This window comes from Haemaphysalis longicornis, unplaced genomic scaffold, assembly GCF_048455015.1.
Source record: "Haemaphysalis longicornis isolate Haplotype H1 unplaced genomic scaffold, Haemaphysalis longicornis Haplotype H1 scaffold_3, whole genome shotgun sequence".
Taxonomy (NCBI): domain Eukaryota; kingdom Metazoa; phylum Arthropoda; class Arachnida; order Ixodida; family Ixodidae; genus Haemaphysalis; species Haemaphysalis longicornis.
In genome coordinates this window covers 24,151,837-24,167,628 of record NW_027526335.1, presented here as the reverse complement: position 1 = coordinate 24,167,628, position 15,792 = coordinate 24,151,837, and the positions used below count along the sequence as shown (strand labels likewise).

Sequence of the window (15,792 nt, the reverse complement as noted above, 5' to 3'; positions counted from 1 at the left end):
ACCGGTAGCGTACATCGGACCACGCTCAGCCAAGGTAAAGCAAGGGTTTCGTGTGTTTTAGCGGCGCCGACAGAAGCGCCAGGCTTCGGCCGCAGACCGAACTTGTATTGCGGCGCCGCCGCAAGCGCCCGACGGCGCTTCGGCTCCCGACCGAGGTAAAATTGAAGTGCAGTGCTTGAAGCCGGCGTCAAAACATAGTGCTGGCCCCGTATGGGACGCCATGGGAGGCGAGGAGCGTGGTGAACACACTACTGCCGTGCTAGCGACATTTATAACGTCTCGTTGCCTTGTAAGAGCTGCGCCGCGTCTCGTTTCTCGGCGCAGAGAAACACTTCGAAAAACATTTTGTGACAGACAAATTCTGAACGGCATGTGATTGAAACTTGGCTTCACGTCCATTCTCACCTCTAAGTGGGACTCTGCACTTTTTCTCAACCGCAAACGCACCTGAATATCTGGCGCTCCATAATCCTCCGGTCCCGCTCCGTCCTGCCCTCGCGCTCTTCCTGTCGGCCGGGTGGCCCCGCTGAAGGCCGAATCCACGGCGGCAGCAGCATGCTCTCGTGGGCGGCCAGCTTCGTCTGGAAGAGCAGCAGCGTGGCGCCACTGGCCACCAGCGCGGCGGCGATGCAGCGGCGGAGAAACACCGTGCGCCGGTGTGCTGAGCACCAACGGAGGCAGAACAACGGCGCCAGGCCCATGCTACTGCCTCTCGACGACTTCGCAGGCTGCGTCCAATCCACACGCACGACCAATAAAAGACATATAATTCATTAAATTATTGGGGCTTAACGCTCTGAAGCTACGCTTTTTATTAAATTTAAGGTAATAAAAAAGAGCCAGTACTCTTGGCATTCGTGGGCAAAATGAACGGTACCTTCCAGGTCATGAAACCTCTAATTTGATGACTATGAAGTAGAGGGAGCCATCGCCGTAATCCAGGGTATCCTAACAATTCCGCCACCGTCAGGTACACGTATATTTAGGGACGAAAGCGTTGTTCTCATTTATCCTTCTTAGGACGTATAGGTACTTATCCAAAATATTTATATATCTTCTTGAATCACACAATCACTTATGCCTGCTCTGGCTTTAAAATCTATTAAACCCATGTATACTATAGCTTGCACAAACACGTGAGCGTTCGGTATTAGCAAATCTTTTTAGCAAGGGTCAAGGGTGCTACCCTTAAATCCTCATATGAAGAAATATTTGTTTTAGCTGCCATTTTAGCTACAACGCCGCACAGTCGAACTTACGGTACATCGTTCCGAGGCCATACACCGCGAAAATAATCAGACGTTCCCGTATGTGAAAGTGGATGACCACCGAAACTCCTTAGCACACGGCATAAAGGTGACCGAGAAGTTAGGTTGACGTTGTGAGAAAATTCTATTTCTCTTGAGGATTTACGGCGGTTATCCCTAAGAAAGACCCATGCATACCCACATACGCTTTCATTTTTACTCTACTGATCTTTAAAATGGCGCCTACTGATAACACATGTACTCGAAATGCACATCCAAGTGATGCTACGTATAAGCTTAAGGTCCAATTCATGTTTTATTGTGTCAAATGGTGTCTATTATTAACTAACCTACACAAGATGCACATAAAACTAATGATACGTATAAGCTTGGAGCCCAAATCATGTTTTGAACGGCGTGAAATTTTGGGGGTGATCACGTGCTAATAGCGCACACACCACGGCGTTCTTTTTATAGCGCTAAGCGCTATTGAACTGCTCGAGCTTCAAAAGACACGTCAAGCGTCGAGAGCTTTCTTCGCGGGCTTTAAAAATACATGGAGCCCTAGCCATATAAGCTGCACTAAAAAAAGCGAGTGCGAATAAGAATCCCCAATATCCAAGTACCCAACTACACATCACCCGAGGATTCCAGAGCCATTCGGTGTGCCCAGAAGGCCATGCTAACCACCATATTCCGTTGCAATTCAGGCTTAGCTCCTTAAGCCCCAGATTTCTAAACTTGCTGAAGTGCACGTGGCCACTACCGATATACTTACGTGGCTGGGTCAAATTGCAGACTGGAGGTTCTTTGAGGAGAGTCGACGAGCAGCGGGGCTCCACAACAGTTGAGCAGACGTGCGTACGTGTTTTGCCGGTGGAAGCATACAGAGCATAGCAAGCGACTGGCGCTCAACTGCACGTGCTGGCTCGAGCGTCTGATGATGATGATGTTCCTCAGTGACTCAACCCATGCGCGCCCCTCGATTCTTCGTCTTCGTCTCAATAAATGGCCCACTTTCTTTCATTCTGCTGCTTTCTTCTTCTCCTCCTTCCTGGTCGGCGCGTACACACAGAGGCAGGGCGGTCGAGGCTTGAGAAAGCGGCTACTCCGCCAACTTCTTGTTCCTCATCCTCGTCTTTTTCACCGCCTTGCGAGAGAAAGGTAAGCGCAAGCATCGCGACCTCTTAAATGACGCAATTAGTTACGTTTTCGGGCGTAGTAAAGAGTGATTGCGTAATACCGGGAAATTGTCGTCGCCGCTGCTGCTTTAACGACACGTGGAATGGAGGGTGCTCGTTGCTTTAACGTGCAATGGTAATGCAGAAGGAAGTTCACCGAATCATACGGTGAGAAAACTTCGAGCCGGATGCGTTAAATTTAGTTCATTACATCGATAGGGGAAAAAAGCTCACTTACTGTGAAGAATTTAATATTTCCCGCGGCCAATAGTCGTCAGTTTTCTATCGAACGGGAATGTAGAAAAAGAAAGCGCGAAAGAAAGGTTGAATTCTTTAGGTAGAGATGATGGGTGAGAACAGAGTGCTTAAGTAGAAGACTTATTTAAGAATTGAAGACTTTCCCACCTTATACGCAAGCAGAAAAAATATCAGCAAAAGGCACAGCGCATATAAAAATTGGTTTCATTGTGGTCAAACTATAAAAGGAATTCTTACAACATTTGCTGTAGTTTTACGACAAGTTCACTCTAAAGCCTTATTCAGAACATGCCAATAAATTAAGACTAACGTAGACATACGTTTTAGGCCTCCAGTAGTGAAAATAAATTATCGCTGTTACAGCTGTCTTAAACAACGTAAGATGAAGCAGCCAAACTATTGGAGGCGCGCTCTTCATTATAGTCCAGGGAGAACAAACTGCCTTCTATATATTCATTCCTTTTAAACAACTGATTTTACTTCTAGAATAATGCATAACTCCGCTTTAATAAATATCCATTGATGAGCGCCCTAAAGCAGTAAGAGAGATGGCGGGGTACATAGCAGAATAAGCGTATTGTGATGCCTTGTAAACGTCAGCCATTGTTTTAAGGCGCACTTGGTCTAGCCAACAAAAAGGAATCAAAATATGCAAGCCCCACATCTTTCTGTGACACTAACGCTTTAGAAGCATTGCAGCAAAAGAGCAACCAAGAACGTTACTCGTTACGTTTAAATTTTACCTTCCACTAATTCTCCTGCAGGCCAACCACATCAAAAAGTAGACAGCAGGCTACGCGTGACGCATGCGAGATGGACTATACCTTGACTCCTATTTTTAGAATATCAGGTTTTGAATGCCCTTATCGTGTCATGATTATAATATTTGTGCACGAGCGAAGAACCTGCTGCCACCGTGTAAAAATTTATTTATATCTGCGATCTGCGTAATAAAAGTTACTTAAGCGTTTCGGTTTGTCCTATATTACCCTTTGTTCATCTTTGTTATTTCTTTTTGCACAACTCCCGTCTTTTTGCCGAAGATGCTCAAACTCTCCCAGCAAGAAGGTCTGCTTAATCCCGAACAAGTGCGGTGTGGTTGACTCACGATTATAAACAATGGTTTATAAACAATGGTTTATGACTCACGATTATAAACAAATCTGACCAGTCTTCATCTGTCAGATGAAGACTGGTCCTCCAGTCGAAACATCACTAAACCACTGTTTTTTTTAATCGTTTCCTGGTTGGCAGAAAAAGCGGAAATGTATTATCGTCCTCACAACCCCCCCTCCCCCCCGCCCCCCGAATTCTCTTCGCACATATACTACCGAACGAAGGGGAATGGTAATGAGTCAGAATATAATATTCTTCGCTCGTTCTCATCTTCACCCTTTATAGCTGCTATCATCCTGCAGGCGTCGGACACGAAACGGACGAGACAGGTATCATACGCAATTGTGCCATGTTCATCCTGGCCCTCTTGTCTATAAGAGGGCCACAATGAGCATGAAAAATTTGCGTTCGACACCTGTCTCAGCCCTCAAAAGCTATCAATAAGTTCGAGACGTATAAGAGAAAAAAAACTGCATGCTCCCATTATTTGTGACTGCCATGCTCTCACCTCAAGCCGGTGCTCCGTATTGGTAAATATCCGCGGCAGGCTATACCTGTTGTAGCCGCTCACGGTGGTTGAAGGTTGGTGCCATTGTTCTTGCCGTCGCTGTACGGATTGTGGTTGTCTAAAATAAGCTGCTTGCACCTTGAGGAAGGAGATCAGAAAACTTCCGACCAAGTCACCCAGTAAAACAGGCAGGAGATACAGGTCTTCGTTCAGACGGCCCGGCCACAACCGCCTCGCATAGAAAAGCGCTCAAAACAGCTGTCAGACAGCTCGTAACTCGCGCGTTGGGAGCAGCGGGACACGTCTGAATGAAATGAACGGCAGTGAGCGCATGCCTCGAAGAAGAGAAGTAAAGAAGCACATCCCGGCTGCCCGCGTATATGCATTTCCTAGTGAGTACAGCCAGCCGTAACCTCAGCCTGATTATGGGGGTTATATCACAGCATAAACGTACTTAAAGCACATACAAAACCACCCGAACTGAAATAAATAACATCCAAAACAGACCTGCATGGTTGAAAACCTTGTCGTAGAAAAAAATTCAACAGAAAAAGCCGCAACCGACCTAAAAGGGGAAAATCCGCAAAAACGTACAAAAAGCAGTAGCTGAAACTGACCAAAAGGCAACGAAAATACCCGAAATCCCATTTGTAATGCATGAAGGTGTCATAACTAGATTATATGCGTGATAACAAATGTTAATATTCGAATATGACAAACCCTTCAAAATGAAAAAAAAAAAAGTGGTAACGGGATTTCACCCCGGGTTAGGATGTTTGCTTCGCGGGAGCGGAACTATTACACTACGAGAACAAACTGTTCTGCGCTATCAAATTGAGGACCACATGCACGTGGACATAGCTTCAAACATGCCCCTAGATGGCGCCATGCGTCGCTTAGCTGTGCTGACTAGGAAACGCCTATACGCATCCCGGTTGGGTTCCGGATGTTAGCTCCGAGGAGGAGAGGGGAATGGACAGAGAACTATACCAAATTTTTCAGTTCCTTACCTAAGTCAGTTTCTTGTAAGATTTCCCGTGTTAAGGGTCCAGCTATACACGCTATCACATCTAAGGAGCTGTAACGGCGAATAGAGACCTGCAGTCTAGCGAGCAAATCATCCACTTACGCCATTACTCTGACTTCGAAATTAATAAGAGCAGACGTGTAGGCTATTGGAAGTTGTATACGGGACGTTTAAGGAGAGTCTGCATTCTGTTCCTTCTTCTCAACGTATGTACTGTGACTTGCGGTGCTTTTTTGAGTTCGAAGTTATTTTCGGAACCGATTATGAACCATGACCATGCCTGCATGCCGATGTCCCCGTTGTTCTTCCACGCCCGTCTGTAATGTCAAGGATTGAGACTGAAGTCCCTTCATCAGCCTACGAAGGAACTTTAGTTCCTCCCTTCCCCTCTTTTTTACTTCTATCCGGATATGTCTGCGAATGCTGTACAATCATGGATGGCGAGGAATCCGCGGCGGGAAGAGGCAGGAAGAGCACGCGGATGACGTCACAAATGGTCAGGCGCATCTCCATTGCTTCCCGTAATGTCACGGGCAGACAGACGAGCGTTACAAGGCCGTCTGCTCCGTTCAAGGAAACCGCGCCTACTTTTGCAAGCCTAGGCGCAATCACTCTCCTCTGTAAATTTCGCGACACCCCCCGAGGGCATTATAGCGTGACCACTAGCGTCGCCGACCAGGCTACCGCGGCAGCAACTCGTCGTCTTGAAGTGGAGATTGCGGCTTCACGATTGAAAAACTCTGAGAGGCTTTACACTCTTCCACGCTATCTCAGCGAAATCGGCGGAGCACCTTCGCAATCACCGTGAATGGTTGCTTGAGCAGGACAAAATGTTTTGCGTTTAGTGCTCAAACACCTGAAGGATCGATGACAAAAAAAAAATCATGAGCCTTTCCACACTGTGAAGGTGAATGACCAGAAAAGTTTTTTCAGCACACAGCATAAAGGAGACACAGGATTTAAGTTAAATGTACGGGGAAATTTTATTTCTCTTGAGCGGTGACGACGGCCGTCCCAAAGAGACACAGGATTTAAGTGAAATGTGCGGGAAATTTTATTCCTCTTGAGTGGTGACGACGGCCGTCCCAAAGAGACATAGGATTTAAGTGATATGCACGGGGAAATTTTATTTCTTTTGAGTGGTGACGACGGCTGTCCCAAAAAGACACGGGATTTAAGTAAAATGTACGGGGAAATTTTATTTTTTTTTAGAGGTTACGACGGCCGTCCCTAAGAGACACAGGATTTCAGTGAGATGTACGGGGAAATTTTATTTCTCTTGAGGGGTGACGACGGCCGTCCCTAAGAGGCATACATATACGTGCACACTTTTAATAATTCAGTAAAGCAATTGACTTGGGAGAGCTATATTATCAAAAGTAACAATCTGAAAAGCTGCAACTGTAGTTATTTGAACCTTTGATACAAACAAGCGCAAATAACTTGACTGCTTTATTAGAGAGATTAAGACGCTTCCTCAAGTCGTGATGTTCTCTGAAACATGGTTTGCTTCTGAACAGGATGTTTAGAGTATTGCAACGTGCAAGGCATATAACTTAAACCGCCTGGGTAAACTTGGAGAAAAACTACGTCTACATTAATTTCTTATTCAATTGGTTCTGAACTTCGACCTAAAGTTTGTCGCAGTACTCCATGTTACAAAGTGTCAGCAGTTAAATGCGGATATATCATTTTTTGTGCATGCTATTGCCCTCCTGGTAATGGTCGTCGTGATTTTTTTATGGACAGCTTTTGGAGATTCTCAATTAGAATCAATATCATTTGATTTTGTGTAGATATTTCAATATTAACATGACGGTTGACAGTAGCCTAAAACTGGATTTTGAATCACATCTACTTGCCCACAAAAGTGAAAATGTTATACCCAGCCCACGCGACATACTAATAAATCAGAAACTCTTTTAGACCTATTTATAGCTAACTTTGACGCTCGTCATGTAACATCTTGTGTTATATTCGTGCTGTTTGCGACCGTTTACCTATATTTATGCCAGTCAATGAAACACCAATTTCACTATAAAAAGAAAAGAGACGTCAGATTACAGACGTACTAACGCCCAGACGTTTTCCACATTTAGAGACCGATTATTGCATAGTGAATGAGGATATGTACTCAGGGAAAGCAACCTAAATACACCACATGGCGAATTTCTCAGGCTATTCCAAGCGGCTAACTCCGCCTCATTAGGATTATGATTAGGAAAAACTTTATTTGTGCCTGCAAAACGACGATTTTTAAGTGCCGCGACGCGGGCCCGGTGGCGTCTATGTGGTTTGCCGTTACTGTAGGCGCAGCTCCAACGCTTCCCGTTGCCGGGTCGCCTGGTCTGGTGCTTTTCAAGAGGACCGCACTTGCTGGACGGCCCAGACATGAGTGTCCTTGTCATTAGTGCGTGCAGCGCCCTGGAGCTGCGGCGGATAAGTCCTTGATTGAGTTCCGTTTGGAAACCGGGCACAGTCCCAGAAAATGTGCCACTGGTCTGCCAGACCCACACCACACGCTTGGCACGCATCCGTCGGATAAAGTTCTGGATGAAACCTGTGCAGCGTTGCCGGAGCGATGATGGACCCGGTCTGGAGCTGCCGTAGTAGAACTGCCTCCTCCCAGCTCAGGCCCTGGTGGGAGGTGGCATGACCCGTCGAGCCAGGCGGTAGGCCTTGGTGATCTCGTTGCAGCTCACGAGGCGATCTTTGTTCGCGAACCAGCAGGGACGGTCAGTCTCGGAGGAGCGGAGGGTAAGTGCTCGCGCCTCCGAGTGTGCTGGAAGAAGAGGGGTGTTGACGTGTTCCGCATGGACTTTGCTTATTTTAAGCCTCAGGTGCAGAATACGCCAAGTCCTGAGGACAAACCTGTAATTAATGTCTTCGCGACGTTCTTAGGACTACGCCAATAGGAAACTTTGGCCCGTAAATGCATTATTTTTTATTTTACGGGCAGCCTTTACTCGGAGGTGGCGGCGTCGATCTAGGCCTGTTGCCTAGACCTACAGCTTCGAACACGTCACAATGACAACCCCTCCTGCGACCTTGGAGCAACCCTCAAGCTTCACGCAAAAGCAAGGAAGTGACGAAGAAGCAATGGAAGACAACCACAAACAAGAAGATACCACCCCGACGAACTGTAAGGAGGAATGGATTGAAATCGTCAGCCGAGCCCAGCGACGCAAACAAAGGGCGAGGGGCGCTACGTTAAGAATAACCCCTAATCATTCATCGGCCCGGATCTAGCGCAACCACCTCTAAGCCTAAGCCACCCCTATTTCCAGAAGACGACTACACGCTCGTGATTAGACGCAAAGAAGGCTTATCTCTAACCAAATTGAACCCGGCCAAGCTCGCTGGAGCTATTTTACATGAATGAAGACTTACCTGACGAGAGGCAGACATTCGTATTAGAGTGGAAGAGACTCAAAACATCATCACCGTGAGCACACCTCACCAGAAGGCAACGCGGACCCTCAATCAAATCCGGGAGCTAACCATTGACGGGAAAACACATCCGGTCAACATCTATGGACTGCCCCCCCCCCCCCTCGACTCTGTTAAGGGAGTGATTCACGACGTACCACTGCACTACAACATGCAGCGAGTCCTCAACGACCTCTACTCACCGGGGCATGAGCTTCTGACGTGCCACCGCCTCGGCAATACCGGGAATGTGGTGATCACCTTCCAAGGACACAAGGTACCTTTTTATGTGTACTACATGGGAGTTGAAGTTAAATGCTACTTATACAGGAAGACTGTTCCAGTGTGTAGTGTGTGCCACGTGTTGGGACATCGTGCCGATGTGCGCCCAAACCCCACCGTTCGGTCTTGTGACTCCTGTGTGGCACGGGATCCAACACCGGCGCACGTCTGCAAGCCGCAGTGTGTCCTATGCAACGGAGACCACCTGACTGCGTTTAAAGGGTGCCCCAAGAGGTTTTGTGAGCCTTTCGTCTTGCGCCAGAAGGCACTGGCGAGGGATCGTGAAACCCGGCGCATGTCTGCGCAATCCAGGCCCTCGCGGAGCAGGTCTCGTGGACGCAGCTCATCTCATCACGCGTCCCGTGGACCATCCCGTTCCAGATCCAGATCCAAGAAGCGGAGCACATCCCACGCAGGACAGGTGAGCTGGGCAAGCATTGCTTCTCCCGCTGCTCATACCCCACACTTACCTAACCCCAGTGTGCCGAGTGAACAAAGGTCAAGGCAGAAAACGAAAGACTAGAGGCCGAATGCGCGAAAGTCCAGGCAGAGCTAAGGAGTCGTAGGGAGGAGTTCACTGCCCTCAAGGAAGCAATAACTACGCCGACCAACGAGAAACGCAGAACGATGGTGTAAAGAAAGATCTCCCAGTTGAGCCGGAACAGCCTAGAGTTGAGCCACGAGAAGAAAACACACAAATAGTTGAAATAATCACCAAGACAATCGAGGCGCAATTGAAACAGGCTACAGGGAGTATCACAGAGCAGCTTCGTACACTAACAGCACGGGTCGATTCAATGTCTAAGGATTCAGGTGCCTCGCACAAAAGGATCCAGGTGCTTTAAAAGCCTCCGAGCAGGCGTCGAGAGAAGCCTTACGACAGACCAAACACGCAAGATCCCCAGAAAGGCTTCTCAGGTAGTAGCAATCGCCCGTAACCACAAGTCGAAGCAAAGAACAACAATATGGCAGTGGAACTGCAGGAGTATTAAACCTAAAGTCAGATCCCTGCAGCAGTACATAGGAACCGTCAGTATTCTACCAGACGCAATTGCGCTCCAAGAAACCAATGCACCTGTCAAACTACCGGGCTACATGACTAACGGAGATTCCCAGATCAATAATTCAGCTACACTCATCAAAAAAGAAATCACAGCCATACAGCATTCGTTAACCCAGCATGAACAAATCGGAATGCTGTCCGAAGTGATCCCCAGAAAAACAGGAAGAGCCCAGAGCCTGTTCGTTCTCAACGTGTACTGTCGCCCCAAGTGGAAACAGGCGGAGATAAAGCAAATAATTCAACAGGCGGTGCGGGTAGCAGCTGATAACCCGCTCATCAATGTAGGCGACTTCAACGCCGCTCACCCCCTGTGGGGATACGGTTACACCAATAATAGAGGCACGGAACTCAGCCTTGCCATGGAGAAGGACCTCACCCTTGTCACTGACCACTTGGCCCCCGCACGAATGGGTAACCGCGTCACCAGGGATACTTGCCCTGACCTCACGTTAGTCAAGAATATTAATGAAGTCAGCTGGACCAACACAGGTGAAAACCTAGGCTCTGACCATGATATCATATCCACAGTCATCCTAGGTCCCGAACAGCGAGCCCACCTAGGTGAGGCCAGAATCACTGATTGGCACAAATTTCGTGAACGCCGGGAAGCTCAAGAATTATCTAGCAAGATTACAAGCATATAGGAATGGGCCAGAGGTCCACGACCCTGAAAGTAAAGACCACCTCGCAAGTACCTAGCGTCGATCCCAAGCTGCTTCACTTGAAGCAGCTTGGGATGCAGAAGAGGACTGATCCGCAGGTGGAAAAGACACCGCCACAACAGCAAGTTGAAAAAGCGCATAGCCGGACTCACAGCGGAAGCGACGAAATACGCAGCACAGCTGAGTCGAGAGAATTGGCTCTCCCTTTGCGACGGTCTAAAGGGGACTTTCAGTAGATCAAAGACGTGGAGGCTGCTGAGATATTTGATAGACCTGGCCAACAGCAAAGGTCAGTCTCGCCGCAAAATGACGACGGCTCTGCACTCATTTCCCGGGACGCAGTCAGAGCTACTAAAGAAATTGCAGGACAAATACTTGCCACCATCCCCTGTTACACCTATCCCAGACTACACGGGAAGGCCAAATCCTGATCTGGACAGGGACATACAGCTATGCGAAGTGAAAGCTGCAATGGCAAAGCTTAGACGCAACACCACTCCGGGACGAGATGAGATTACAAACAAAGCGCTAGGGAACCTCCAGCCTTCCTCGGTGACTGCTCTCACCGCATAAATGAACACCTGCTGGAAGAGCGGAACCCTCCCACTGGAATGGAAGACCGCAGAAGTGCGATTCATTCCCAAACTTGGCAAGGAACCAGACATTGAAAACCTCCGTCCCATCTCTTTGACTTCTTGCGCGGGGAAGCTCATGGAACACATTGTCCTCACGAGGATGCAGAAATACCTAGAAAGCACCGGAAAATTGCCATCCACCATATTTGGCTTTAGGCCGCATCTTTCAGCTCATGATATCCTTTTACAACTGAAAGAAGATATCATGATGCAAGCCAACAGCTACACGCCAAAAGCCATACTGGCCCTCGACCTAAAGGGGGCATTTGATAATGTCACCCACCAGGCTATCTTAGTAAACCTCAATGTTCTAGACTGTGGGAACCGGACTTACAACTATGTCCGAGACTTTCTGTCAGGACGGAAATCCGTTATCAAGATCGGAGAGACAACTATGTCCGAGACTTTCTGTCAGGACGGAAATCCGTTATCAAGATCGGAGACATTACGTCGGACCACATCGACCTCGGTGGGAGGGGTACGCCACAAGGAGCGGTTCTGTCACCTCTACTGTTCAATATCGCCCTTATTGGCCTCCCCGCTAAACTAGGGGTCATACCAGATCTGCACCATGGCTTGTACTCCACTGATATAATGGTGTGGACTGGCAAAGGCTCGATGGGGGAAATGCAGGACCACTTACAACTTGCCGTTGACGTAGTCAATGAATACGCGAAGAGCTGTGGCCTCTCTTGCTCACCGCAAAAATCACAGCTCCTCACGGTGCACAGGGGAAGGCGGCAAGCCCCAAGCATCGAGATCTTCCTGGATGGCCATACCATCAGGCCTTCCCGTCAGATAAAGATCTTGGGAATGTTCTTCCAGGTGGACAGCAGAAACACAGTTCTTGTCAGCCGGCTCAAGCGCACTACCGAACAAGTCACACATATGCTCCGAAGAATAACGACAAAGTCTACGGCATACCTCGGCAAAGTTGGCGCGGCTCACTCAAACTCACTCACAATTTTTTTTTTCGAATCACCACTCACTCAAACTCAGACTCAACGCTGAGCAGCACATCTGCGCTCACTCAAACTCAAACTCACATTGAGCTCAAAACTCAGAACTCACTCGGACTCAAAACTCAAAATGTACTCAAACTCAAAATGTAATCAAAACTCAAAATGTACTCAAACTCAATTTGGACTCAAAACTCAAAATGTACTCAAAACTCAAAATGTACTCAAACTCAAAGTGTACTCAAACTCAAAATGGACTCAAAACTCAAAATGTACTCAAACTCAAAATGAACTCAAAACTCAAAATGAACTAAAACTCAAAATGTACTCAAAACTCAAAATGTACTCAAACTCAAAATGGACTCAAAACTCAAAATGGACTCAAAACTCAAAATGAACTCAGAACTCAAAATGGGCTGAGAACTCAAAATGAATTCAGAACTCACATGGCCTCACAGAGATTGAGACCGTCAGAGAGTGAGAGTGAGAGTTTGAGAGTGTGAGATTGAGAGTGTGAGAGTGAGAGTGAGAGTGTGAGTGAGAGTGAGAGTGTGAGTGAGAGTGAGAGTGAGAGTGTGAGAGTGTGAGTGAGAGTGTGAGTGAGTGAGCGTGAGAGTGAGAGTGTGAGTGAGAGTGTGAGTGTGAGTGAGTGAGAGTGAGAGTGGGAGTGGGAGTGAGAGTGAGAGTGAGTGTGAGTGAGTGAGAGTGTGAGTGTGAGTGTGAGTGAGAGTGAGTGAGAGTGTGAGTGTGAGTGTGAGTGAGAGTGTGAGTGAGAGTGTGAGTGAGAGTGAGAGTGAGAGTGAGAGTGTGAGTGTGAGTGAGAGTGTGAGTGAGAGTGAGAGTGTGAGTGTGAGTGAGAGTGTGAGTGTGAGTGTGAGTGAGAGTGTGAGTGTGAGTGTGAGTGAAAGTGAGAGTGAGAGTGAGAGTGAGAGTGTGAGTGAGAGTGAGAGTGTAAGTGTGAGTGTGAGTGTGAGTGTGAGTGTGAGTGAGAGTGAGAGTGTGAGTATGAGTGTGAGTGAGAGTGTGTACCTTTTGCTGTATACCTTTTGCGATATCCTCATAATTATAACCAGAAAGCATTTTCATATTTGTCCCACGTGACCCCCTCGACGAGACCTTTAATTTGATACCCCACACACCCTAGCAGGGTCATATGGAATTCATACCAGTCAAACTAACCATGACTCATGACTGTAACCAGGACGCATTATTTAGGTGTCCGACATGATTCCCCTAACTGGAACCTTCAATTTGACGCCCCACATGCTTCAGCGGCCTCACCTTGAATTTAACCCCATCTATGACTCATAATGACCATCTCATGATTCGAACTACGAAGCCTTTTTTTTATTTGTACCACGTGATTCCCCTCTTCAAGACCGTAAATTTGATACCCTACACTCCCTAGCGGGGTCACTTCGAATTTTACCCCAACATAAGACTCGCCATGACAATCTAATGGTTATAACCAGGAAGCATTTTTGTATTTCTCCCACGTAATTCGGCTCATCAAGACCATTGATTTGATACCCATCACATCCTAGCGGAATCAATTTGAACGTTAAACCAATCAATGACTAACCATGACTATCTCATGATATAGCCCTACCACATTTTTGTCCCACGTGATTTTCCTTATCGGAACCTTCAATTTGATACCCCGGACACCCAATGGCATCATTGTGAATTTTAACCTAATTTATGACCCATTTTGACTATGTCATGATAATAATCAGGAAGCACGTGATTACCCTCATCGAGACCTTTAATTTGATACGCCCTAGCGTCATGAACCTGAATTTTAACCAAATCTTTGATTTACCATGACTACGTCATGATATATCCATATCTCATGTTCGTCCCGAATGATTCCCCACATCGAGACCTTGAATTTGATTCCCCACATGCCCTCGCAGCGTCATTTTGAATTTTAACCCAATCTATGACTCATTATGACTGCCTGATGACTACAATCAGGAAGCATTTTTTTTTATTTACCCCGCGTGATTCCGTTAATCCGGACCTTTCATTTGATACCTTACACGCCTTAGCCTCATCAGTTTCACTTTTCACCCAATCTAATGTGGTCATTATTCTGTCTTAAGGGGCGCTGCCCAGTCAATTCAGCTAATTCATTTGAAACAGTAGAAAGGACAGCCCCGCCCCCATTTCCCCCCGGCTCTCACCTCTTCCTTTGTGACCCCTAGTATATCAAGCCGTTAACAGTAGCAGGCGAACAACCAGCACGCCAGCGCCGCCGTGTGCTTTCCCACCACCCTTTCCCACGCTCTTAGTGGATCCGTCAGGAGGAAAAGTTAAGACAACCCTTTTTTATGACCTCACCAGTCAATTATCACTCACGCGCCCAGCCGCGAAAATTAGGTATACAGCAAGTGCTTATGGCCATAAAAATTCAACAAGAAACTAAAAAAAATCAGACACCACCTCCCTCCCAACCGATCATGCAGATCGCGATTGGTGCCATACCCGCAGGTAACTTGAATTCCGAGCCCACAGTGACGCATGAAACTTCACAGCCAACCATAGCTGCCTTCTAGGCTACTCATATGTACTCAAACTCCAAATGGACTTAAAACTCCTATTTACTCAGAACTCAAAATGTACTCAAAACTCAATATGTAATCAAACTCAAAATGTGCTCAAACTCAAAATGTACTCAGAACTCAAAATGGACTCAAACTCAAAATGTACTCAGAACTCAAAATGGACTCAAACTCAAAATGGACTCAAACTCAAAATGTACTCAGAACTCAAAATGAGCTCAAACTCAAATTGTACTCAGAACTCAAAATAAACTCAAACTCAAAATGGACTCAAACTCAAAATGTACTCAGAACTCAAAATGGACTCAAACTCAAAATGTACTCAGAACTCAAAATGGACTCAAACTCAAAATGTACTCAGAACTCAAAATGGACTCAAACTCAAAATGTACTCAGAACTCAAAATGGACTCAAACTCAATCGGACTCAAACTCAGTCGTGATCACTCGGCTCAAACTCACTCAAGCTCAAACTCACCATGCCACACTAGCCTCGCGCTCACTCAAACTCAAACTCACGCGTGAGTTTGAGTCCAAATGAGTCTGAGTGAGGTGGACTCATGAGTGAGTTTGCCGACCTCTGGTCTACGGCATGACAGAGGCGGACACACTTCGGCTCGTTGAGGCCTTTGTGAGGTCCCGACTGGCTTACACCCTTCCATATGCCATACTCAATAAGATTGAAACAGCTAAATTGAACGCATTAATCAGAAAGGCATATAAGCAGGCTCTTGGGCTCCCAGTAAGCACCTCGAATGAAACCTTTAAAACTGGGTATTCACAACAGTGGCTGAAATCATCGAGGCTCATCTATCAAACCAGCGACAAAGATTGAGGTCAAGTATCACTGGGAGAAGCCTCC

General features: G+C 47.0%; 1 protein-coding gene across 1 annotated transcript in view; it reads right to left on the bottom strand.

Annotated features, from left to right (window-relative positions):
• Positions 1-431: 431 nt before the first annotated feature.
• Positions 432-15,792, bottom strand: part of LOC144175174 (uncharacterized) — a 17,331-nt gene continuing 1,970 nt past the window's right edge. The window contains exon 2 of the mRNA XM_077704278.1: positions 432-728. Coding sequence (XP_077560404.1) covers positions 432-728 — 297 coding nt within the window. The remainder of the gene's footprint in view (positions 729-15,792) is intronic.